The 26,720-nt window shown below is 40.5% G+C and overlaps 1 protein-coding gene and 2 pseudogenes across 3 annotated transcripts in view; 1 reads left to right on the top strand and 2 right to left on the bottom strand.

The window, feature by feature from the left end:
- Positions 1-2,681: 2,681 nt before the first annotated feature.
- Positions 2,682-26,720, top strand: part of SRPK2 (SRSF protein kinase 2) — a 223,180-nt gene continuing 199,141 nt past the window's right edge. For all 3 annotated transcript variants that reach the window (XM_054564087.1, XM_054564084.1, XM_054564086.1), the window contains exons 1-2: positions 2,682-2,793; positions 2,885-2,939. In XM_054564087.1, coding sequence (XP_054420062.1) covers positions 2,778-2,793; positions 2,885-2,939 — 71 coding nt within the window. In that variant the 5' untranslated portion in view covers positions 2,682-2,777. The remainder of the gene's footprint in view (positions 2,794-2,884; positions 2,940-26,720) is intronic.
- Positions 9,244-14,453, bottom strand: LOC129062910 (caspase-4-like; annotated as a pseudogene).
- Positions 21,601-22,451, bottom strand: LOC129062908 (40S ribosomal protein SA-like; annotated as a pseudogene).

Below are 26,720 nucleotides of genomic sequence, written 5' to 3'. Positions count from 1 at the left end.
TTAGTTCTTTTTCTGGGGATTCCTCCTTTCCCTTCAACTGGGGGATATTTCTGTGTCTTCCCATTATTTGTGAGACTCTTCTTTTTTACTTCTGCTTCTTTAAATGATCTGTCTTGACTTCCTGACTTTGTGGTGTGAACTTCTATGGTAGGAGACCTCTGAGATTCAGTGGTGCAGTCTCCTTGATCTCCTGAACTTGCTGCTCTTTGGATCCCTTTTTTGCCGTTTATGTTGGCTCTCACTGTTTTTCTTCCTGGATCTGCCTCTGATGATGTCACATGTTGACCCTGTCTGACCTTAGGCAGTCTGTTGGAGACTTCTAGGAATCTACTGTCTGTGACTCTCTCATTCAGTTGTTAATCTAGTCACTCTGAACTTGGCAGTCAGGCGTAGGCACCAGAGGGCGGGGCACAGTCTCTCCTAGGGGAGGGGCTAATGTTTCTTCTCACGCTGCTGCTGCTCAGTGGTGTGATCTGCCTGAACAAGATGGTTGCTACCATGTGGGGGATGAGTCAGCACTGGGATCCCTCAGGCTAGTCCCTCAGCTCTCTCTGCAAAGCCTCCTTCCCCAGTCTCTCCTCAGACATCCCTAGCCCATTCTTCCCTCGCCTTTGCTGGAGCCCAGGGTAAGTGGCTGCAAATAAAAATTTATACATTGGCCCTTTAAATGGCTCTTTGCATCTCCAGCCACCCATTTCTGGCAGAGAGCAACCCTGCTGCTTTTCACAGCTGGCTGTTATCTGTGTACTTTTTTGGCTCTGGTCCTGTAGGCTGGGGATCCCCACTTACAGTTAGACCCCACTCTTCTCTGGGGGATCCACCTGGCTGCTTAAATATCCCTCTGGCACTGCTGCCCCTGGGTGCCCAGCCAACCTTCTTGAGTCTCCACTGCAGATCTTACCAGTCAGGTTGTGCTAAAGCTGATTCTTCTGTCTATCTGAGACTATAAGACTTCTTTCTTGCTATTGTTCAGATGTTTGTTCTGGGTGATTTCTCTACAGTTTAGTTGCTTTTTCAGATTGGTCCTGGAAGGACGTCAGTGTGACTTCCATTCACTCCTTTGGCATCTTGCCCCCTCCACAGATAATAGTATTATATTAATTTTAAAATTTTCTTGGAGTGATAATGGAATTCTGATTATGTAGGAGAATCTTTGTTCCTAGTAGATACTTACTGACATACTTAGGGGTAAAGGGTAACAATGTCTGCAAAAGACTCAAATGACCCAGCAAAAACAAAACATTCCCCTAACCCCACATTTACACAGGGAAGGCAAATGTGGTAAAAAGTTAAAGATTGGTGAATAGGGGTTACTATGGGTATGCATTATATTGAAAATTTTTTTCTCCTGTAGGTTTGATATGTTTTAAAATAAAAGTTGAGAAAGTAAAGAGCTCTTCAAGTCTAAGTACTGTTTTCTGATATGTAGGGTTTAGCACATTTCGAGTAAAGACTAGTTACTTTGATCAATTAAAAATACAGTTGTGTAACCAAAGTGAGATTAAATGGCTAGGATGACTCTTTCAAAAATATTACAAATATTTAAAAAAACAAGGGGCCCTGGCTAGTGTGGCTCAGTGGATTGAGTACCAGCCTGCGAACCGAAGGGTTGTGGGTTCGATTCCCAGTCTAGGGCACATGCCTGGGTTGCAGGCCAGGTCCCCAGTAATGGGTATGCAGAGACGCAACCACAAATTTATATTTCTTTCCCCCTCTTTCTCCCTCCCTTCCCCTCTCTCTAAAAACGAACAAAACAAACAAAAAAACAAGGGAGCATTGCAGCTATTTAATCCCATTATCAACTTGATTCACATTTTTATTAGGAAGCATGATATGTGGCAGGAGCTCGCAGCTAGGCCTAAATTTGAATCATAGTTGTGTAAACTGTTCAACTTCTTTAAGACAGTTTCTTTATTGTAAAATGGAGAAAATAACTACAGAACTTGTTGGTATTGTGTTAAATAGTTGCGCACATGGTATTTATTTAACTCACATGCAAAAGCTTCATATTACTTTTCATGCAGTTTGCAACTATTCCTTCATTAGACTCAAGAAGTCCTGTGGAATAGGTAATGGTGAGACATAAGATGACTTTTCCAAGGTCACACAGCTAGGAAGGACCCGGGTCTCCCAGCTCGCGGTCCGGTGACCTTTCCACACTGGCCAGAGAGGAGGAAGCGGCGCTCATGGGGATGCAAGGATGTAGAGGAGCAAAGGGGGAGAAAAGGCCGCGCGAAGAGCAGTGGTGCGGGACCCGCGGAGGCGTCGGCCAAAGAAAAGCGCATGGAGAGGCGGACGGCGCCACTGGCAGGGGTGCGTAGGGCTGAGGCTGCGGCTGGAGAGGGAGGGTCGCGCAGGCCGGGTGCCCAGGAGAGGTAGGAGGCCTGGGCCAGACGCGGGGGCGCAGGAGGCGGAGGGCCGAGCCGCGGGCTATTGTGGGGAGGACGAGGGCCCCAGCGCCGGTGGTCGTGGCCGGGGTGTCGGTTCTGCACAGGTGGGGCGGGTGGGCGGCGGCGGGGGGAGGGGTGGGCCGGTGGCTGGAGTGGGTGCGGGGCTTGCAGTAGTGTCCTGGAGTTGGGGTCCAGACCCAACTGGGCGGGGGCGGGGCCGGCCGGGGGCGGGTCTTGCTGTGCCCCCCGCGGGAGCGGCTGCGGCGGCGCAGGCGCGGTTCCCGCCTCCTCCCGGCTGGCGGAGCGAGTAGAGGCTGCAGCCCGGCTTGGCTCGCGCGTCGCCACCGCTGCCTCGAAGACCCCCCGCCCCGCTTCCGCTGCGTTGGGATGAGCTCCCGGAAAGGTGAGTGGCCCGCGGCGATCCCTCCTCCCGGCCACGCGGCCCCACAGGCCAGCCAAGCCCAACCGTTAATGTGTGTCTTCTCTTTCCCCAGTGCTGGCCATTCAGGCCCGAAAGCGGAGGCCGAAAAGAGAGAAACATCCGAAAAAGTGAGTCCACGCCGCTCTCGACCTTAGACCCCCGCCCTTGCACGGTCAGGGGCAGCCCGCAACCGCGCTGGGGAAGTTGCCCTGATCCCAAGGGCCGGAGGGCGGGCTGATCCCCAGGGACGCCGGTGCTAGCCGCCTGCGCGCCCAGCGGGCGGCCTGGGGGAGGGGCGCGCGCGAGCCGGCGGCTGGCCAGTCCTCGGAGCTCTGCGGCCCCCGGTCGCCTTGGCTGTCTGGGCGGGTGGGTGAGGGGGCTCGGGGCGTGCGCGCCGCTTCTTGCGCTCAGAGCTGCCCCTGGGGTCGTGGGCCCTTTCTGGGAGGGACGCTGGCGCTGGCGTTGGGCTCCGGCACGCCTTGTGCGGCTTGAGACTGCCTAGCCGCTCCCACCTGGGCACTGGGGCTGGAGAGGAAGAGGGGAGGAGTGCGAGAGAGTGAGTGTATATGTGGGTGACCGTGTCGCCTGGCTACTGCCTCTCAGCCTTTCTGCTGAAAACCCGAGCCGATTCTCTAGAGGTTCGCCTCTGGCGTGTACCTGGCGCGAGTTCAGCGCCGAGACTTGTGCGTTTGGGTGCTCGGGTTTGTATTAGAAACTTTATGCTTGGGCCGAGCGTGCCTGCTGAGCGGGACGGGTGGGGGTGTGTGCTTTGGCGGTCCCCCGCTCAGCTTCCCGGGCCCTCATTGTGCCCGGAGTTGATGAATAAGATGGTGATATTTAAAACATGCCAGCTGCCGGCCACCTCCAGCCCGGCAGCTGACCGGAGTGGGAGCGGCCGGCGCCCAAGAAGCCTTTCCTGGAGAGCTGCTCCGAGACCGCAGAGCGCCGCCACCTCTTTTCCTTTTTTTTTTTCTTAATTTAAAAAATCTGCCAGCGATCAACATCTTTACAACTCCTAGATTTGTGGCCTTGCTTTTGCTTTTGAATAAGAAACACTCTGTGGTAATTTTGGTACTATGGGGAATGACAGCCCATGATCATTTTTAAATAAAATCACGAAGTATTTTTAGTTGTTTGTTTCCTTTGGGGGGCTACCCTGCAGCATTTCCAGGCTTTCTTCTTGTTCACCTTGGTCTCTGCGTAGGGCATTTCATACTCACTGGTGGCATCTCTGAAAACTGCCTAAGTCATTACTAATGTGATACATCATGACAGGATTTTTGTTCATTCAAAATGAAACATAATTTGTGAGAACGTTCAGGATTTCACAAAATGTGGATATACACACAGTGTCTTCCTTAGGGAAAAAAACTGAAGGGGCAGAGGGAGTTACCAGAATGGAATATTTAGTAGTTTTAGATGTTTTAAAAAAATTAATGCTAGCTTTCCACTCAATCAGAACCTCAAATTTGGTATTTCCTTTGGTGAACGATGCAAGTTTAGCCAATAAGTAAGGAGAATGGTAATGTTTAGGATCCTGAGTATCGGGTTTTAATCACAACTTTTTTTCCCCATAACCCATTATGTTCAGAAAGATGAAAAGGAATTGAAAAAAGCACGCCTCAGGTTTGGGGGATGATTTTGTGTATGTGTGTGTGTGCGCACGTGTGTGTGTAAATACTTCAGGGACTTTTCTAATGGCCAAGAGCCTTTTTTTGTGTGATTAGATTGGAATTTATGTGGTATGTTTTTAAAGAATTAGCATATATCTGCAGTATTCAGCTTTTACTCCAACAGATTCATCAGTCAGCTTCTTCCATTGTCTCATATTTATATGATAAGATTTGAGGGAACCCACCCCCCCGGCAGTGCCTAAAAGAACTGGTTGATTTGCAAGATAATTAATTAGCAAGAGGAGATCAGGCCAGTTATATAACTTTGATTAAAGCAATGTCATTTAAAATTTTTTTTATTGATTTTAGAGAGAGACACACACATTAATTTGATGTTCCACTTATTTAGTTATTAATTGGTTGATTCTTGTATGTGCTCTGACCGGGGATCAAACCCACAACCTTGATGTATTGGGACAACACACTAACCAACTGAGCTACCTGGCCAGGGCCTAAAGTCAGGCCTTGATTCTTTGAATCAAGACATTATTTTAAAGGAATGCTTGATATGATTTGTATATGCACATATTCAACAGTGTTTGCATGCCTTTCCTAGGAGGCGGTGATAGAGCTTTGAATAAAACAAAAAAAGCTTCTTCCCAAGGATGACAAAGATGGTGATTTCAGATGGTGCTGAGGTATAGGGGGAATATTAGGATGAGGCTCCTTCAGTAGTAGTGATGGCGTTTGAACCTGTCAGTCACTCTACCCTTGAGGTAGACATTGTTTCCATTTTACATACCAAGAAATGGGGATATAGCATGAGTAAGGAACATGGCCAGCTGCTAAATTGAACCAGGGCAGCCTGGGACTAGAGTCCACACCCAGCTGTCCCAGGAGGTGACATTGAACCAAAGCTGGAATGAGGGAGTGTGACAAAGATCCTGGGGAGGAATGGGCTAGGAATGTTGGAGGAACCCTAAGGTCAGGAGACTGGGGTGCTACAGAAGAGGATGGTGACAGGGGAAGGACTCAGTGTGGGGAGGGCCTGGCCTTGTAGGCCATTGGGAGAAATGTGACTTGTTTCAGGGTGAAAGGAGTGGCGCTGGAGAGAAGTGGTGGTGGAAGGGACCTCAGGAGACGGGCAGTCTGAGGTGTACTACTCATTTTACAGGCAGCCCTGACAGAGGTTAAGGTCGCAAAATTAGCTTAGTTTGATCCAGAATTCAGGGTTCCTGATGCCCAGTGTTTTTGCTTTTTGATTAATTCCCTAGAGGAGGAAAAGGTATATATACTAGGGCTAAATTTAAACTATTAATATAATGACTGGCAAACTTGAATTTTACTATGTGATTACATGGTCCTCATTTGATGTAATGTGATCTACTTTTGTCACTATCTGTTTGTATGTGTAAGCTGGCTCTTCATTTTAGTTTAGTTTAATTCTGTGAGCTTTTATGAATTAAGACACTTCCATTTTTTAGTATTCTGGAATTTGTAGTTGTCAGAAAAAAGATTAAGGTATCTCTGCTTAGTGGAGTCAAAATTTTATTCTAGTCATGTTATTCTGATGAGTTTAGTTTGCCAATTACTAATTGTGCTGATTGTGAATAACAGGCATCAGGGAAGGATCACAGTGTCATTGAATCCCAAATCTTAAGAGTTAGCTAAATCAGCCATGGCTGGTGTGGCTCAGTGGATTGAGTGCCGGCCTGTGAAGCAAAGGGTCACTAGTTCGATTTCCAGTCAGGGCCGGTCTGGACAGGTTTGCAGTCCAGGTCCCCCAGTTGGGGGTGGGTGAAAGGCAACCACACATGGATGTTTCTCTCCCTCTCTTTTTCCCTACCTTCCCTTCTCTCTAAAAAATAAATAAAAAATAAAATCTTATAAAAAAATTAGCTAAATCACATGGCTTGTGATAGATTTTGGCTTTGGGGCATGTATATATGTATGAACTTTTAAAAGATATTTTTTATTTGATTTTTTTCCTACATGTAACTTTTTTATTGAGACATAATTTATATAATATAAAGTTTATCTTTTAAAGTTTATAATTCATTGGTTTTGGTATATTCATAAAGCTTTGGAGCCATCAACGTTATCTAATTCAAGAACATTTTCACTGTCCCCAAAAAGAAACCCTGTACTTATTTAACAGTTACTCCCCGTTCTCCCCTGTCCCCAGCAACTACTAGTTTATTTTTTGCCCCTGTGAACTTACCTATTTTGGATATTTTATATCAATGTAATCATACAATATATGGTCTTGTGTCTGATTTCTTTCACTGAGCATGTTTTCGAGGTTCATCCGTACTGTAGCATGCATTGGAACTTCATGCCTTTATATTGCCAAATAGTGTTTCGTTGTATTGGTACAGCACGTTTTACCCATTCATCCACTGGTGGACATTTGGGTTCTTTCCATTTTTTAGCTATTATTTTTTAACTCCTTTATTTCTTTAAACTTTTTATTTTGAAATAATGTGTCTCCCAAGAAGTTATGAAAACAGTACAGATTTCCTTGGTACCTGGTTTGATGTAATATGATCTACTTTTATTATCTACTTGTATGTGCAAGTAGATGAAGAGCGCTGGCTCTTCATTCATTTGCTTTTTAGGGATTATATTTTGTTATTTATTTTTAGAGAGGGAGAGAAACGTCTGTGTGTTAGAGAAACATTGGTTTGTTGCCTCTTGCACATGCCATGATTGGACTGAACCCGCAACCCAGGCATGTGCCCTGACCCAGGATCGAACCTGCGACCTTTCATTTTTTGGGATGATGCCCAACCAACTGAGCCCCACCAGTCAGGGCTCTTTATTCATTTTAGTTTAGTTTAATTCTGTGAGTTCTTCAGAATTAAAGCAGTTCATTTTTGTCCAGCTTCCCCTAGTAGTGATATCTTGCATACCATAGATCATTGTCAAAACCATGAACTTGACAGTGGCATAATGCTGGGTTGGTCAAAAAGTCTGCTTAGTTTTTTCTGTAAAATAAAAGACATTGTTCATTTTCACCAATAACCTTATTGATTAGATATTTTGAGTATGTTGGCTCTCTCCCTTGTGGTATAAGGTTGATTGCTCTCAGTTAATGTCTCGATTTGATTGGTATCAACTTCAGCTGGTCTACCTGATCGTGGAACATTGTCCAGCGAGACATCTCCAGCATGAAACTTCATAGACTGCTTCTGTCATGTTTGACCAGTCATATCACCTTCTTCATACATTGCACAAATGCCAATCTTTTTTTGTGTTTCGGTTGTTTTTACCTTTCTTGAAAAAATAAAGCATAATACGCCAAAAATGTTGTGTATTTTCTTCCATCTTCAGTATTAAAATGGCTACTCTGATGTGACTACTGTCACAATACAATCTAACAAAATTGTTCCGAATGAAGTTAATGACAGTTAAGCACTACTAGAACCATCTTACGGTAAAAACCAAATGAACTTTTTGGCCACCCCAGCGCTGTTAACTCAAGTAAAATTTCACAGTTCTCACATGCATTCTCTGTGTGTGTGTAGTTCTGTCAGATGCCACTACTTGTGTAGATTGATGTATTCATTACCTCAGGGTGCAGAACTGTTTGATCACCACAAAGGAACTCTCATGTTACCCTGGAATGATTAGACCCTCCCAACCCTAACTCCTGGCAGGCACTGACTGATTTGTTCTCCACTAAAATTTTAGCACTTTGAGAATGTTATATAAATGGAATTATACAGCATGTAACCTTTTGAGATACACTTTTTTTTTCACTTAGCACAGTGCTCTTGAGACTTATCCCTGTTGTTGTGTGTATCAGTAAGTAGTTCATTCCTTATTGCTAAGTAGAATTTCATGGTGGAATGTACCATAGTTTCTTTATCCATTCACTTGTTTAAGGACATTTGGATAGTTTCTCGGTTTTTTTCTTGCAAATAAAGCTGCTCAACATTTGTGTACCGGTTATGTGAACATATTTGTATTTCTGTAGGACAGATAGCTAAGAGTAGGATTGCTGGAGGACTTCTTTGTATTTTGACTTGCAAGCAAGTTAACAATTCAGTATCTTGGTGTCTGCCTCTCTGTCCCTCTCTGTTTTTTTCTCTGCATGATATCTATGATCTGTGTGTGCGCTGTTGGTGATGGGATTCTGCACTGTATCTTTTGGGCTTTTGATTTTCTTTTGGTAGGTGGATCCTGTAGGTTATTGCTTACCTGTTTTATGTAGTGTGGGTTCTGACTGCTGCAGAAAATGATCGGCATGCAGATTGGTGGCACGGGGTCAGTGAATCACAAGTGCAACAATTTAGGAATGCTGTTGTACCAGTTTGTATCTTTATTAGGTAAGCCTCAGCTCTTCCCTATAGCATAAAGTCAAGCTCACAAGCCAGAGACTTAGGAATACCTCCCTTGGAAGGTAATCACTTTTGGCTTCTTGTTTTGTTACACATTTGTTCATTCAACAAACATTTGTGCTTACCAGCAATGCAATTCAGTACAACAGACACATATGAAGCAGATACCTAGTATTGCAGATACCTAGGGCTAGGCAGTGTGTTGGATGCTAGGAAGATTAAGATGAGTAAATATCTGTACTACATGCAAGTAGGAGAGATTGCCTGGTTAACAGACCATTGTAGGACAGTGTGATGAGTACTTTAAGATTTAGGTACAGTGATGCCTTGATTGTAAGGGAAGGCTTTAGGAAGAAACCTTGTTTGATTTTAGTATTATTGTTTTAATGAAATAGCTTTATTTTTATTTTTATTTTTTGTCCTATATTGAAATATAAAATTCTTTTAAAAGTAATGTTGGACTGGCATTTTCTTCAGGAAGTATATATACAAGGACTGGACTCCTGAGATTTCTAATTTTAATTGCCTGGAAAGAGATAAAAATATCTGGACATAGTGTATCTTTCAAGTGAAGGCATCTGAGCTTTAATGCCTGGTTCTTCAAATGATCGTTGAACCATCACAAATATTTCTGTCAGGTGACAACTCAAATATTTTGAACTTAATTTCTGAGTTGTGTAATGAAGAGAGAACCGCTTGCATTTCTCCCAGAAACATTACGTGGGATTAAGGAAATAGCCTGCAACCCAGGCATGTGCCCTGACTGTGAACTTTGGTTCACAGGCTGGCACTCAATCCACTGAGCCACACCAGCCAGGACTACTTTTTAACTTTTTAAAAAACAAAAATAAGATCAAGTAAAAGGATAATACATCAGAATTGGCGGAGCTACCATTGGTGCTTATTTATTTTAATTGTTCTGTACTGCCTGAATTTTATACCACGATCATATTACTTTTATCACTTTTAAAAAAGAGGGAGATCCAAGAGAGCAGCAGAGTACACAGGGGTTACACTCAACTCCTCCCAGGACCAAACTGGAATTACAACAAAATTACAGAACAATCAAAAGGATTGGTTATGGGATTAATTGTGGGATTAGAGAATAAGAAGATCCTTTTCCGGGTCGGTCTTGAGGTCATCATTCCTCCTTCAGGTCGCCTGGAGACTGCAGAGCTGTCTTCTGAGGGCTGCTGGGGAGTCACCGACCCACAGCTCTCTGCTGCTTGTACCCCTGCAGGCCAGGATGATGATGACTTTGGGTTTATCCTTAAGGTGGCAGCAGTTTTGATTGTTGAAAATCTGGAATACGGTGTCATAAGATTGCACATCTGATTTTTCATGATTATTCAGAGTTCCGCAGATTTTATACAGGATGCCATGAGACATGAACACCAAGTATGTGCTAACTGACGACTTGTGTGCTCTGAGTGGGCAGCAAAGGTCTTTAGCAGTAACTTCATGGCTAGTCTTGCTGTGGCTTCTGTAAATACTTGGTTATAAGACTTTTGTTCAGCTAGTCTTCAGTTGGTTATTCAGTTTTGATTGTTCTGTAATTTAGTTGTAATTCCAGTTTGGTCCTGGGAGGAGTTGAGTGTAACCTCTGTGTACTCTGCTGCTCTCTTGGATCTCCCTCTTTTTTAAAAGTGATAAAAGTAATATGATCGTGGTATAAAATTCAGGCAGTACAGAACAATTAAAATAAATAAGCACCAATGGTAGCTCCGCCAATTATTCTGATGTATTATCCTTTTACTTGATCTTATTTTTGTTTTTTAAAAAGTTAAAAAGTAGTCCTGGCTGGTGTGGCTCAGTGGATTGAGTGCCAGCCTGTGAACCAAAGAGTCACTGGTTTGATCACGCAGCTGGGGACGTGCAAGAGGCAACCACTCATCGATGTTTTTCTCCCTCTCTTCCTCCCTCCCTTCCATCTTTCTAAAAATAAATAAAATCTTTAAAAAAAATTTAAAAAGTAGTATATGTAAATATATGTAATACATATTTAGTATATTCTTTGCGCATATTTTTCCCAGTTTTATTGAGATATTATTGCCCTATATAAGTTTAAGGTGTACAACATAGTGATTTGGTATGCGTACATATTGTGAAATGATTACCACAGTAAGGTTAGTTACGACCTCTATCCTCTCACGTAATTACCATTTTTTAAAAAAGATTTTATTTATTTTTAGAGAGGGGTAGGGAGAGAGAAAGACATGATGTGTGAGAGAAACTTTGGTTGCCTCTTGAATGCTCCCAGTGGGGGACCTGGCTCACAACCCAGACATGTGCCCTGAACAGGAATCAAACTGGTGACCTTGCAGTTCGTAAGCTGGTGCTCAGTTCACTGAGCCACAGCAGTCAGGGCTAATTACCATTTTTTGGTAGAGATGACATTTAAGCTGTACTCTCAACAACTTTCAAGTATATAATACACTACCATTAATTACAGTCTACACGTGCATATTTTTGTCTCTTAAAAATCGAGTTGTATCATATATAGGTATGCTGTATGTGTATAGTAAATTAGGAAAGTGCAGTCACTAATCTTAAGTGTACAGCTTGATGATTTTTATATGTATTAATACCCTTATAACCACCAGCTAGATCAAGATATAGCCCCTTCCAGTAGTCTGTAAGATTCCTTAAGCCTGTCTCCAATCCATGTACTGTTACTCAGAGGTAACCACTTTGCTGATATTATTGATTAGTTTTGCCTGTTTGTGAACTTAATGAAATCACATAGTCTTGTGTCTGACTTTCATTCAACATAATATCTGTGAGATTTGTCCATGTTGTTGCAGGTATCATTAGTATCAGTAGGTCGTTGTTATTGCTTTGTAGTATTTCATTGAATGACTGTACCACAAGTTACTTATCTATCTTCTGTAGAGTATTTTTCTTCAGTTTTTAATACTTATGAATAAAGCAGCTTTAGACATTCTTCTATATGTCTTTTTGTGGAGTGTGCACTCATTATCTTGGGGAATATACCCTAGTAGTAGAATTGATAGGCTATAGAATAAGGGATGCTTAGTGGTAGTACTCATTGCAAAGATAACTTTTCCCCAGCTTTATTATGAAATAGTTTTCATCGAACTTCTTTATTCTTGCACCACCAGCGTATGATAATTTCAGTTGCTGTACATCTTTACCACACCTGATAGTGTCATTCTTTTTAATTTTTGCTATTCAGGGCATGCATTGACACCTCATTATAGATTTAATTTGCATTTTCCTGAGTGGTGGTTTTGAACATGCTTTCATATGTTTGTCATTTGAAGTTCTATTTTGTGAAGTGTTTGTTTTGTCTTTGGACCATTTAAAAAATCAGGTTGTACATCTTTCCTTACAGTTATGATAGTTTTATTGATATATAATTTACACACCTTATAATTCATCTACTTAAAGTATAATTCAGTAGTTTTTAGAAGATTCATAGAGTTCTGTTAAACTCTTTCTGGGAAAGCCAGTAATGATTTTCCAAGTATATAAGAGGGGGCAGGGTGAGGGCCTTCAGGCACAAGCAGCACGGCTGTTGGTATAAACATGTGGAGGTGTAAAATGGCATGCTTGTATACCTGGAATGTCCCAGTAGCTGCGGTGAGCAGTGAATGAGGCACTGAGGAATTCTACAGGGGCCTTGGGGAGCTGTTAAGAGGCAGGTTGAGATTTTTAGAAAAAGATTACTGTAGCTACTGTGTGGAGAGTTTAGAAGCCAGATCCTTAGGACTGTTGCGGGAGGCTTCGTGACACGGATGGATATTAAGGGAGTAGAAGTCACAGGATTTAGTTTCCAATTTAATGTGGAAGGAGAGTGGGAAGGGTCTAGGATGGATTCCAGGTTTTTGGATTAGCTAAATTTTTGGAGAGTGTTGATATTCCTCAAGATAGGGAATGCACAGCAGGTTTGGGAAAAGCTAATGGCCTTAGGTCAGGCTGTTGGATGTGTTTGGTGACTTCCAGTTAAACATGTTGGTCAGTGTTTGCAGCTGGAGCACCTGGATGAGCCCTGGTTAGGAGATGTGAACTGAGAGTTGTTTGGGTATAGCTATTGGTGGCAACTTGCTGAAGGTGTTGAAGGTGAAGAGAAGAAAGCCATAGGCAGGGTTGACAAAGGAGGAGCCAGAGAGACAGGAGAGCCAGAACTGTGGGTGGTAAATATGCAGTAAAGGCTGGCTGTGGTTATTAGGCTTTTGTTGATGTCTTATTTTTTTCCTAAATGATTTATCCATTGTCCCAACTTGATTGCATTTCCACGTATACCTGAGTATTATTTTGTCGACTTTGTGTCTGTTCTTATCCCATGGTGTTTTAATTGCTGTAGTTTGAATACATTTTAGTGTTTGGCAGGGCGAGGACTCTTTCACACGCCCCATACACACCTTGCCACTCTTGTTTTCAGGTTTTGGGGACTGTTTTGCATACTTATTCATTAAAATCACATTTTCAAGTTCCTGCCCTAGTTTGTTTTTGCCATTTGTGTGAAGATAATAGTGAATTTGTAGATTAATTTAGGGAGAGCACAGGTCTTAAATTTGAAACATATTTTAAAAAATTATTTTTTCCCCTGGTTTTATAAATATGTACTATATTTGGAAATCATAGAAATATATAAAGAAAAAACAAAAATGACTCATATTCTCACCATCCAACAACATATGCACAGATAGTGCATTGTTAGTATTTTGGTGTATTTTCTTCTAGTTTTTTAATCCCTGCTTTTTGTTATTTAGTTAATCATCTCCCATGTATGATTTTGTGGCCTGCTTTCCTTAACACATCATCATAAACATTTTTAGTATCTTTAAAAACTTTTTATAACCAATTATAAATGACTGTATAACATTCTAATTTACTTAACTGTTTAATTTGCTCAAACACTTCTCTATTGCTAGACAAATGTTTCCAGTTTCCTGGTATTATAATACTTCAGTGAATATCTTTGTCTGCACTTCAAATTTTCTAAGGCTATATATAGTCCTAGAGATGGAAATATTGAGTAAAATACAGTGAACTTTCAAAAAGGCTCCCAAACTTTGGAAAGCTGTCTTAAAGAAGGGTCAACAGGACTAGAACTAGCTAATTAGAGAACATGAAGAGGAAAGCCATAACAAATATGGCAGAAGTGTGAAAATGTTACACTTAATGAAGAATAAGAAAATGGGGAGAAATTTTTTGGAGAAAGAATTTTGTTTTAGGCACAGTTTGAAGTGACAGGTATCCAAAAGGTAAGAGGTATGTTATGGGGTAGGGATGTCCAACCTGCGGCCTGTGGGTCCCATGTGGCTCAGGATGGCTGTCAGAGCAGCCCAACACAAAATTGTAAATTTGCTTAAAACATGAAATTTCTTTCTTTTTTGTGATTACATGTTGCAATGTACTTAGTGTGTGGCCCAAGACAACTCTTCTTCCAGTGTGGCCCAGAGATGCCAAAAGCTTGGACACCCTTGTTGGCGAGTTGGTGTGCAGGTGGAAGGCTGGGAATTAATTTGAGGACAGTTAGGACAGCAAGATCAGCTTACTGAGGGGAAGAAGATAGAAGAGGGCTGGGGAAAATGCCTATTGGGGCAAAATAAAGGAAAGGAAACTAAAGATCAATTTCAAGAGGATAAATAAATGGGACAGAGAAATCCAAGGAGAATGAGATTTGACAAAAGCTTATTGGATTTGTTATTTACTTCATCGTTGATGGCCTTCGTATTTCAAGGGTTAGTATTTTTTTCCTTTTTTTTTCTTTAAAAAAACTTGATGATTTTTAAAGAATTTACCTGTCATTGTCTCATTATCTGTTATAGGCAGATAGTATTATTTGTATTGGTCACTAAGTATTTAAGAAATTAACTTTTGTCTTTGTACCAGATTAAAAAAATTTTTAAAAATCCTCATCTGAGAATATGTTTATTGATTTTAGAGAGGGAAATGGGGGGTGGGAAGAGAGAGAGAGAGACTGAAACATTGATGTGAGAGAGAAACATTGATTGGGTGCCTCTTGTATGCTCCATGACTGGGGATCAAACCTGCAGCCTAGGTATGTGCCCTGACGGGGATCGAACTTGCAACCTTTTGCTGCTTGGGAAGACACTCCAACCACCTGAGCAACCTGGCCAGGGCTAATTTACTTGCTTTTTAAAGCAGTTAAAACAAATCGCTTGTGTACATTGTTAATGAGATTGTACCTTGAGGAATAATTCCAAAAATGTGTTGAATTTATTTGAAATGGATATAATTGGCTTGAAGTCTCTAAGCTTCCCAAATTAGTATTGACTTCAGACAGTTCCTGCAAACAGTTCTCAGTGAAGAGCATTTCATCCCTTCTCCCCTCTTTTCTCAGTCTGACCAGGACCTCCTTGGACCATGCTCCTCTAGAAATGATCTTTCTTTTCCACTTTCCATAGGCCACATTCTCTTACCATCTGTAGTCAGGACTAGCATTACTGTGATTCTGGTTGTTCATTTCTCCTTGTCTTAAATATGTATTTTTTTGCCTTACATTAAAAATAAGGTAATTGAGAGAGCAGACTATCATAATAAAGGCTTTGTAAGAATTAGAATATAAGGAAACTACTCCTTTTTTGAGGGATAATTTTGAAAGGACTGCAGCTTATGTTTTGGCATATATGATATTTTATATTTCATTTTTAGCCTTATAAGATAAATCCTACAAGATACATATGTAATGTTTTGCCTCTAATATTTGAATTCAGTTCCACATTAAATATCTTGTCAAACTGTTTTGCTAATAAGTTAAAAATTAATAATTGCTTTATAAACTCCAAAGTGCATTTATTTCAGTTATCTCTTGGATAAATTAATGTAAATATTTTTAGGCATTATAATTTTCACGTCATTGTCTTAGAATGTGGGGCCTAAAAGGATAGGGATAAAAGGGAACATCTGGATGAGATTGTAAAATGCTGATATAACACACAAGACTTATTTACCTTAGCAGAACATAGAGTATAGGTGCCTGTATCCCCAGTACTACTGATACTCAGTGCATGGGAGATTTTGTGAATTCTGCAGATTTTATGTAGCGTAAGAAAGGGAGTAAAGAGACTTCAACTTAGGGGTACCATTATAACCCTAGGGAGCAGAAGTTTAATTGAGATGTGGAAGAGATAAGATGGGCAGTTCACTTAGAAGAGATTCCTGGCTCTTGGGAATCCTGTGCCTGGGTGCTTCCTTTGGTTACAAGGTCCTGTCATTGTTTTTGGCATCTAGAGAACAAAGCGTGCCCCTAGTGTTTCTGCTGGCAGCTAGCTATTACAGCGTCTCACCTAGAAATTTTATCCTATTAATTATTTTTATTTCTATAATACCCCATTGAAAGTTTTTTTTTCTGGGGGCATGATGTATTTTATCATAAAATGGGGTGTAACTGAATGTTAATTGCCACATTAATATAAAATTGACTACATCGCATCTTTTACAGGTGACATATATTACATAAGGCTGTGGATCTGAAAATGCAGTAAAATGGTAGAGACTGTAGGGAGCACCTGGACAAGTGTTTTTCGCCCTTAGTTTGTACTAGCAGAATGGTTTTAAAATAAAATTTTACATAGAACTCTACTATATATAAAGTGGAAAAGCAGCTCCATTCTGGGAGAACTGGCAGGTGAGGGCTTGGCCCTTCCCCTCATCCACTGAAGTATTCCCGAGGCTGCTGTTATACCTACAACTTGAAGTTCTTTAGGCCTTCATCAGTGGAGAAATTTCAGTGAAAGAGAGATGAGAGCCTGAAGAAGTGAAGTTACTTGATTAAGGTCACTTACCTGTTTAGTGCCTGAGCCGGTATAGAGTGCTGGATTCTGATTCAGTGGTCTTTGAAATTACCATTTACTCTGCAGAAAGATAAGCCATGTTGGAGCTGACCTAGAAAATAAAGTTTACAATCCCAAAGAGCGATTACTGCAAGAACCTTAAAAAAAGAATTCTTCCTTTACTGTCAAAAGAAGAAAGTGAAAATGTATTCTTTTTCTCTGAGTGGAGACAACCCTTAATATGTCACATGTGCCAGGACTCTTTTATCATTTGCATATATGGTAGGAGTGGGACAGAAGTTATTTTATGTAGAAAATTTTGGTATACAGTAAGACAGTTTACAAAAAGATGTAACTATGTTTTCTGTCTTAGCCTTAAAAACTTTTTGTTTAGTTTTTTTAGTTGCTGCGAGGCTTAGGTTTTCAGTATCCTTTTGGGAGTGTCCGACCTGCGGCCCACAGGCCTCATGAGGTCCAGGATGGCTATGAATGTGGCCCAACACAAAATCATAAATTTACTTAAAATATTGCAAGGTGTTTTGGTTTTTGTTAGTGTTTGTGTATTTAATGTGTGGTCCAATACAACCTTTTTTCCAGTGTGGCCCAGAGACACCAAAAGGTTGGACATCCCTGCAAATTTATATAATAACCAGCACCCTATAGATATAACAGTAATAGAACTGTTCCCCTCTTTCCCTTAGCTCCACTGATGCCTACCGCCTGTAGTGTCTTTGTGATCAAGTTAAGGGACACTTGAGGATAAGTTTACCTTTAAAGGATCTGAGGCTTTGTAACTTTATTCTCTGAAAGTTTGAATCCTGTTACTTTGGGTAGGCAAAGGCTATTTTACTTTCTGAATTTGAAGTTGTAATAGTTTCCCGTCTTTCCAAAGTCTGATTTATCTTTAAATATTCTTTGCTGAGGCTGACTGATAATGGTGTCAGAGGCAGCTGACTAGGGGTCAAGTTTTGAAGGCATTACTTCTGTTAGTGGTGTTAGATGAGTTGCGTACTTTTCCTAAGCCTCAATTTCTTCATCCTAATAGTATTTACCTCTCAGAGAGTAAATATGAGAACTAAATGAGATAATATTTAACATCGTGTGTGAGGTATAATAAACACTGGGTAAGTGGACACTATAAATTATTTTATGGTGTTTCAGTTGTATTTTAGGAATTTTTATAATAGGAAAAAAGGAAAGCAGTGGAATTATAAAATTTTCTCAAACATCTAAACATGTTTATGCCTATATTCACTTTGGGCAGGATAAATTTTTTTTCTCAATAATAACTCCTATGTTATATATAGGAGATGCATTGTCTAAGCATGGGTTCTAGAGTGAATTAGAGCAGTGAAATTACTGTCAGATCTAGGAATCATCCTGGAGATATTCTCTATTAGGTCTGTAATTTGAAACTGGAATAAGGGGACAAGGAGGAGACTAAGATATGATAAAAGTAATAGGTAATCCCAGGATTAGTTTTTTAAATTTATTTTTTATTTTAAAAACATGTTTAGGCAGAGTTTAAGAGGGAAATAAACATTTGGTATATCCCTTACTGGATAAAATAAATGTATGTTGGGCATGAATGAGAAAAATCACTTTTTGTAAAGGCAATTCTGGGTTCCTGTTAGCTTATATTAAGAACCCAAAGAGATGTTTTCCTCATGAGATGATTTCTTAATAGAATGAGTTGAGAACTTTGACTGCTGAAGGACTGGCTGAGGTGAATGTTGTTAGGGTAGGAAATACTTTGTAGCACTGCTGGTCTCAGAAATCTCCCTTTGCTATATTTTGCCTCTCATGTTTTCTACAAGACCACAGAAATTCCTCTTAAAGTAGAGATCCTTGACTCTATAACCTGAAGTTTTAAACATTTTGAAAATAAATCTTGTGTTCATTTGTTGCTTCTTCTGTGTTCCCTGACTGGGGATCAAACCCACAGTCTTGGCGTATCTGAAGGATCTCTAACCATCTGAGCTATCCAGACAGGGTTCATTCCTTGTTTTTGATACAGATGCAGTCTTAACATTTCCCTATGAAAAAGCAAATATGGGTTTGATATGCCTTAATTTTAAGCTGAGTATAAATGACATTGAGCTATATAAAATTGGCTTTTTTTCCCCTTTAAATTCCATCAAATCTTGTGCTTTATCTAATACAAATAATAGCTAATATAGCAGATAACATTTATTAAGTACTTACTGTGTGTTGAACATTTTATAATACTGAATGCTTAATATGCATTTATCATCTTTAATTCTCACAACAGCTCTTGAATTGGGCTTTCGTTATTTTCATTTGTCTGAAATCTATTTATCCTACTTGAAAGAGGCCTCAATTTTCATATGGGGATTATCTCTTGTCTATTTTTGGTTCTAATCATTTGCGTGTTTTCCCTTACCCTCCAGGGATGGAGGCTGGCCTATTTCAGATAGTGTCTTTTGCTTGTGGGTCACAGCTGGAGATCCCACCTGGAGCTAACTCCAGGGCTTTGGCTTGAGGATCTGGAAGAGGCTTTTGCTTTCCTATTGGCTTGACTCTGAGGAAGTGAAATGGAGTGATTGAAGCCATTTTGTCACTGGGCAGATTCTGAAACTGAACAGAGAACAGAGCCTAGCCAAGAAATGGAGAAAAACAGTCCTGATGATGATGTTCAAACCCTGACTGTGTCTAAAGCCAGGGCTACATGCAGGACTTTCACTAACTTGTGTAAGCCAGGTTGAGTTGGGTTTTCTGTTACTGAAAATTGAAAGATCAATATTAATCATAATGGCCGGGTGGAAGCAACCCAAATATCCTTTAACTGATGACTGTTTTAACTAAATGCAGTATAGCCATACAATGGAATATTATTCAGCAATAAAAAGAACGAAATCCTGTTACATAGTACAACATAGCTCTACCTTGAAAACGCTATGCTAAATGAAAGAAAACAGTCATAAACAATTACATAGTATATTATACCACTGATATGAAATGTTTAGAATAGGAAAATCCACAGGGATGGAAAGTAGAGTAGTGATTTTCTAAGGCTGTGAGGGAGGGGAAATGAGGGGTGATTGTTGGTTAATGTAAGTTTCTTTTTGGGGTGATTCAACTATTCTAAAATTGTGGTGATGGTTGTGCAACTCTGAATACACTAAAAGTCAATGAGTTGTATACTTTAAATGGGTGAATTATATCTGACTAAAGCTGTTAATTAAAAAATAAAAAACAGAATTATAGCAGATAACACTATTATTCTCATTTTACAGGTGAGAAACTGAGGCTCAGAGATTTTAAACAGTAGCCCATTGTTGAGAGCTGGTGGATTGCAGAACCAGTTGTCTGACTACCCAGTCCAAGTTTACAGCTGTGCTTACTGCTTTTATCAAAGATGAATAAGACTCATCCTTAATGGAACTTTGGAGTTGGGAGTTCTTTAGCAATTGCTTAATTTAACCCCTTCATTTTAGTGATGAGAACGTTGAACTTCAGATAATGCAGTAGCTTACTCAAGATTGCCAAGTTAATTAGTGGCAGCCAGGGATTGATGATTTACTCAAAGAGGCAGGCAAGTTAAGTGACCAACAGTGATAAAAAGTAGAAGGGATTAAAAGCAAATAAATGTACAGGCATTGTGCTGTGTAAAATACGGGAAGAATCAGTTATTCTAATGACTAACCAGGGGAGTTTTTGTGGAGACCATGACATTCTGAGGGAATAGCTGGTGAACAGGTGTGAGTGTTAGGGAGAGAGTGAGAGGTCCTGAATGTCTTGGCGTACATGTGCAGTGCACAGCAGGGTGCAGAAGGTGAGCTGAGTGGGAGAATCATCACGCACCATCAAGGTAATGTTAAGGAATACTGACCTTCTCTGTAAGCATTGGGGACCATTGAAGACTTTTGAGGAGCTGAGTAGCACGATCACCTACTTAAGAAAGATAATAGGCAGCTATGTGAAGAACAGATTGCGATGGAGGCAGAGATTGAAAATTTGGAAATAAATTCTGGCATGTTATGACAGTGATCCGGTGTGAGAGGATGGGTGATTGTGTTAGGAATGGAAGGGAGAGGATGGATATGTGAATGGGTACAGGTGGAATTATTATAACTTGGCAGGTGATTAGAAGCATGCTAGACTGTGAGTTAGTTGTGTCCTGCTTGTGCTGAATACATTTGTTGAAAACGGAAGGGGGAGGATTTTAATATGACTTTGGATACCTCATTCTCTTGGAAGATTTTGGTCTGTTAATGACTACAGGAGAAGAAGCAGGGTTTGGTTGGGTGGAAGGGGAAAAAAGTAAGGAATTAGGGGGAGAGGCAAAACATCCAGATTTTGTTGAGTTTGAATAACTTGTGAGACACTCATATGGGGTTGCTGAACTGGGGAATTCAGGATCTGTGACTCAGATGAGAGAGAGAGAGAGAGAGAGAGAGAGAGAGAGAGAGAGAGAGAGAGAGTCTGTCATACATTTAGGAGTCCGTCATCTGCAAAAAGGTCTTCATTGAAGCTGTGAGAATTAAGAGACAAGGACTTCCCTGACCACTTTGTTGTCCTGCAAAGCGGAAGGTTGCCCGTTTGATCCCTGTCAGGGCATGTGCCTGGGTTGTGGGTTTTGTCCCTGGTTGGGGCGCATGTGAGAGGCAACCGATTGATACTTCTCTCTTACATTGATGTTTCTCTCCCTCTCTTCCTCCCTTCCCCTTTCTCTAAAAATAAGTAAAATCCTAAAAGAAAGAGAGAGAGAGAGAGAGAGAGAGAGAGACAGAGAGAAGGTCCAAGGAGAAAACTTCAAGGCTAAACTTATATTTTGAGGGGACAAGGGGAGGAGTAGCAGTAGTAGTAGAGACATGAAGAGAACCATGTTATTAGTTCTTTCTCTGAAAGCCATGAAAGGGACTGTTTTAAATGAGTGTTGATTGCAACAGAGGAGTAAATGAAGACTAGTTAAAAAAGCTATTGGACAGCCTTGTTGGATAACAGAGTGCTCCCTCTTGAGAATTGTTTTTTTTTTTCTTAAAGAAAATGTTTATTTTCCATCACTCTTATTGCCATTGCATTAAAAGTGTGTGGAAGAGGAGTTTAAGGCCACTCAGTGGTGGTTCCTGCCCATTCAGTGGCCTGGGCAGTGGGGGCTGAAGACCAGTCCTCAGCGGGAGGCTGAGTGCTTCAGTCTTCAATAGGAAACTGCTGAATAGGCACAGAGGGCAGTCAGACCAGTCAGTGATCTTAGGCTGAGGGGCAGTGAACTCAGGAGCCAGCGAAGTCCATTTACCCTGAAATCCCTTCTTGGTCCCAGCCTTTTTAGTAGTGACAGGATCTCTGTAGAGGTAGAGATCAGGCTGGATGGACCTCCCTTGGGTGGTCACAACAGATGCTGCCACACGTGCACAGAACTTCTGGTCCAGCATCCACCACATCAGACCCACTGAGTGAGCCTCCTGATTGTTGCAAGGGATGGCAATATCCGCATTACCCAGAGGAGCGTGCATTACACAGAGCGTGGTAGGCAGGTTAACATTAGGCACTTCAGTGAGAGGCTGGTGGTCAGCCCTGAGATCAGTAACCACCAGAAGTCTTGACTCCTGGCATGCTGCCTGGATCTTGGTTAGAAAAGGTTCTAGGAGTGAAGCAGCTGGCGATAGGAGTGGCTCCTGTGTCAGCAGCAAACGTTTGCACAGCTCTGGCCAGTATCCCTGGACTATATGACCCTGATTTCAGCAGGGATTTCAGTGGCAACAATGGTATGAGCTGCCAGCAGAACTTCTTCCAGGTTCCCTTCAGGTTTATAGTGTAGATGCCATCACTTTTCCTTTTGTAGTGTACTGTTCCTTTTGGAAGTCAAGATTGAGGCCACCTAAGTGGGTGCCTGCTGCAAGGAATTTGAGGACATCCTCTTCCTTCATTTGCAGGACATCAAGGTCTCTGGACATTGTGAAAGTTTTCCTGTAAGTTACTTGGGAACTGAGAACTATGCCCCTCTCTGGGTAGTGCAGAAAGGAGAGAATTGGGGATTTTTAATGCATGGTTGTAAGTCTGGGGTGGGCTGCTAATGAAGGGCAGATTAAGGAAATAGGATAAGTAACAGTGAACATTTATTAACCTTCAGTGCCTGTTAGGCATCATGCTGTTCTGGACATGTTCTTCCCTTTAATCCTAAAGGTGACTCTAAGAGGAAAGGTAAGGAGAGTATTGTAAAATGAGAAAGGTACTTAGAATGAAGTTATCTGTCATATTACAGATGACAAAACAAACTGAGAAATTGCCCTTTAGTACAGGTCATGCTGCTGCTTTTAGATTTTATTTATTTATTTTTAGAGAGAGGGAAAGGAGGGGAGAAAGAGGGAGAGAAACATTGATCGGCTGCCTCTCACATGCTTCAACCAGGGCCTGGCCCACAACCCAGGCTTGTGTCCTGCCTGGGAATTGAACCAGTGACCTTCAGTTCACAGACCTGCTGCCAATCCACTGAGCCATACCTGCCAGGGCTTTGAGCATGTTTTTTTAAGCCTAACTGCCTCAGTTTCCTCATTTGTAATACAGGATTAATGAAAATATCTATCTCATGGTGTTACTGTGAGGATTAAATAAGAATTCATGTGATATATTTAGCATAACACCTGCACATATTAGGCCAGGTATTACCTAATAAATCATAACCTTAGGACTCTTTCTTTCTGGTTGTATCTATTCTGCTATTTCTTTCTTGGACTTTAGCCAGTATTTGGCCCTAGACTTTCACATGGGTATTTATGAAGGATTCCTGATTATATAGGGCATTAAGGTATGGTTATATTTTAATGTGACTATTACCCTGCCCCCCGCCTCCCTATTACTTCATGGCAAGCTCAAATATGTTACTTTAAAGGGAACCTTTTGTTTTTAAAAATATATCACCTGATTTTACAGGACTAGTTTGGTTAGAAAATATTTCAAAATATTCTGTACCAAGTAGTGACTTACTAAGTTTGTCAGTTATAGTCTCATTGTTATTGATGTATGTCATTTGTATGAAACAATTTGAAAATGTTTTTTTCTAATTTTATGTTTTGAAGGAAAATTTCCGGTTATCATGTAATTGTATCTTTTATGAATAATTGAGACCTTTGGGATGTCTTTGTTAGTGATAGTTTAGAAGTAATTGCAAGTTGCTGCACGTGACTTTCTTTAATAGTGCTAATGACATATATAAAACCTCTTAATTCTTATTGAAACCAGAGTTTGTTTTTATTGTGAAGTATACGTAAGTAAGACATTACTTTAACCATTTTTAAGTGTACCCACAGCTCATGGGCATTAAATACATTCTCATTGTTTTGCAGTCATCGCCACCATCCATCTCCAGAACTTTTCACTCCCGGATTTATACTCTGTACTATCAGACACCAGAGTTTTGTTAAACATTTTCTTGCGAGGCACTGCTGCGAAAACCATTTGATTTTCAATTTTTAAGATGAATGAATGAAGATTTATTGCACTGCTATTGTTATGCTATTTGTTACAGTTGAAACGTACAAATTGACTCTGTATTGTTAAAATATATTTGTCGTACATATCTTTGTGAAGGTTCCCAGATAGCTTATTTCATATAATATTTAAAAGAAAGTTTCAATAGCAGCAAAATATTGTGAATACCTCTTTGGAGATCATTGTAAATAATTTGTGCATTAAGAGTTTTAAGTTCTCTCTTTAAAAAAATATTTATTTTTAGAGGGAGGGAGAGGGAGGCAGAAAGAGAAGAGCGAAATACCAATGTGAGAGAGAAATATCAAAACTTGTATCAGGTTTGCTTTACAGCCAGTTTTCTGTCATCTGTGAGAATTTATACTTTTTATACTTTTTTTATTGTGGAAAATAAACACAATCTAAAATTTACCATCTTAACCATTTTTAGTGTACAGTACAGTAGTGTTAACTATATGCACAATTTTTAAATTCTTACCTGAGAACATGTTGTCACTGATTTTAGAGAGAGAGGAAGAGGATGGGGAGAGAGTGAGACATTAATGTAAGAGAGAAACATTGATTGGTTGCCTCCCAAATGTGCCCCAGTGTGGGATTGAACCTGCAACCTAGGCACGTGCCCTGACTGGGAATTGAACTGACAACCTTTTGGTGCACGGGACAGTGCTCCAACCAACTGAGCCATGCAGCTAGGACTGCACGTTTTTGTGTGACACAATCCTGGAACTTTTTAATCTTTCAGAAACAAAACTCTACACACGTTTAAGCACAACTCCCCCTTTTCCCTTCACTCTACCCTTGGCAGCCACCATTTACTTTCTAAGAGTGCCATAAAAAATGAGCAGCAGAGCCCAGGGTGGTATGGCTCAGTTGGTTGGCATTGTCCTGCAAAATGAAAGGTTGCGGGTTTGATTCCCAGTCAGGGCATATGCCTAGACTTTGGTTTGGTCCAAGGTCAGGGTGTGTACGAAAGGCAACCAAATGATATTTCTCTCTCACATTGATATTTCTCTTCCTCTCTTTGTCCCTTCCCTCCTTTCTCTGTAAAATCAATGAGCATGTCTTTGGGTAAGGATGAAGAAAAAAGTAAATAAATAAACATTTGGTTCTTAAAAAAAAAAGAGCCCCAGAAACTTGAAGCTCCATTAATACCTATAGTCGTGAGTTGGAATATGGCTTTTATGTTGTTTTGGTGGTACTGGAGAGACTTAGAGATCGTTGACCTCTCATGCAACAATTATTTGAACGCTTTCTATATGCCAGGCTCTGGGCAGAGATGACAAAGAGGAGTCGTTGAAGTAGAGTTATGTCATAATCAGAATGATGTTCAGAATTCTTCACTTTCCAGGACAATGAAATATTGCAGTTAGGAATGTTAAAGATACAGTTAAGAGTAGTTTAAATTTAATAAGGAGGTTGAAATAGTAACTGATTATGAAATATACTCATTTCTTGAATGGTTGTAAAAATTTAAAAACCCTGTGTGAGTCAACCCAGGAAGAAGTTTTTTTCTTTTTTCCATCTTTAATACTGTAAATACATTTAAAGATTTTATTTATTTTTAGAGGAGGAAGAAGGGAGAAAGGGAGGGAGAGAAACATCTATCCATTGCCTTTCCTACATGTCCCATTTTTAAGACTTAGGGACTGCTAAAATACTGTATTTTACAATAATCCTAATTATTATGAATTGTACACATGTTTGCCATTTTGCAGTAGTTTTATTGAGACTCATGCATCATCGAAGGCTTCTACCCATCTTCCTTAACCTCTCTCACTGCTTCGCTACGGTCTTTAGTTTATTAACTTGTGAAACATTTTACCTTCAAGGCTCCTTGAGAGCAGGTTTGGGCTTGGACAAAGTGTCTTCAGGCCCCTTAGCAAAGGGTGGTTACACATTTAAAACGATGTCATTTGTACTTGGGCTTCAGCAAATGAATTTATTCCCTAGACTCTTTTTAGCTCTGTCTGCTTTTTTTCTGTTCTATGCTTGCATACCATTTTATTATCCTTCCTTCTTCCTTTGTTGATTGGGAGCTTAGCTGCTTTTCCACATTCAGGTCAGATCTATAGTTGGGGCATGTGGGGGCTGTGTGGAAGGATTAGGAAGTGTCTAAAGTTCCAGTGAAAACAGCAGCATGTGTAAAAAGGCATGGAGTCAAGAGAACAAGACGATTCCACAAACAAATTTGGTATGTCTAGAATTTAATGTCTTTGTGGAAAGTGTTGGGAGATGAGACTAGGTAGCTAGGCAATGTTTATATTATGAAAGATCCTTTCTTACACCAGTAGGTTTTAAAATCTTATTACTTACAAGATTCATCTGGACTAAAACTCTTTTGGTCCTACTCCCAGAGATTCTGTGTCCAAGTTGCACTGAATCTGAGGTAGATGATTATGGCTGGGTTTACAGGTGTGGATGAAGTGAATGCAGGTTTTGGAAGGCCTTGGTGTGTGGCTTGAGCATCCGTAATTTTAAGATTTTTCATCAGGAAAGTGAATTTTCTAGAATGCATTGGAATGAAGAGACATTTGAGGTAGTAAGGTAAACTAAGATGCTGTTATAGTAATACAAATTCAGCTTTATTCCAGAAATTATTTGAATTGGTGAGACTTCAGGCTTTGGACAATAGCAGTAGGAAAAGAAAGAATTTGAAAATGGAAACAAAACTCCTGACACATGCAATAAAGAGGATGAAAAATGAGGGGCTATAAAATAAGTTGTGTTAAATTATAGTA

This window comes from Pteronotus mesoamericanus, unplaced genomic scaffold, assembly GCF_021234165.1.
Source record: "Pteronotus mesoamericanus isolate MK-2021 breed Mesoamerican mustached bat unplaced genomic scaffold, CSHL_Meso_final scaffold_85, whole genome shotgun sequence".
Lineage (NCBI taxonomy): Eukaryota > Metazoa > Chordata > Mammalia > Chiroptera > Mormoopidae > Pteronotus > Pteronotus mesoamericanus.
This window is presented reverse-complemented; position numbering and strand designations above follow the sequence as displayed.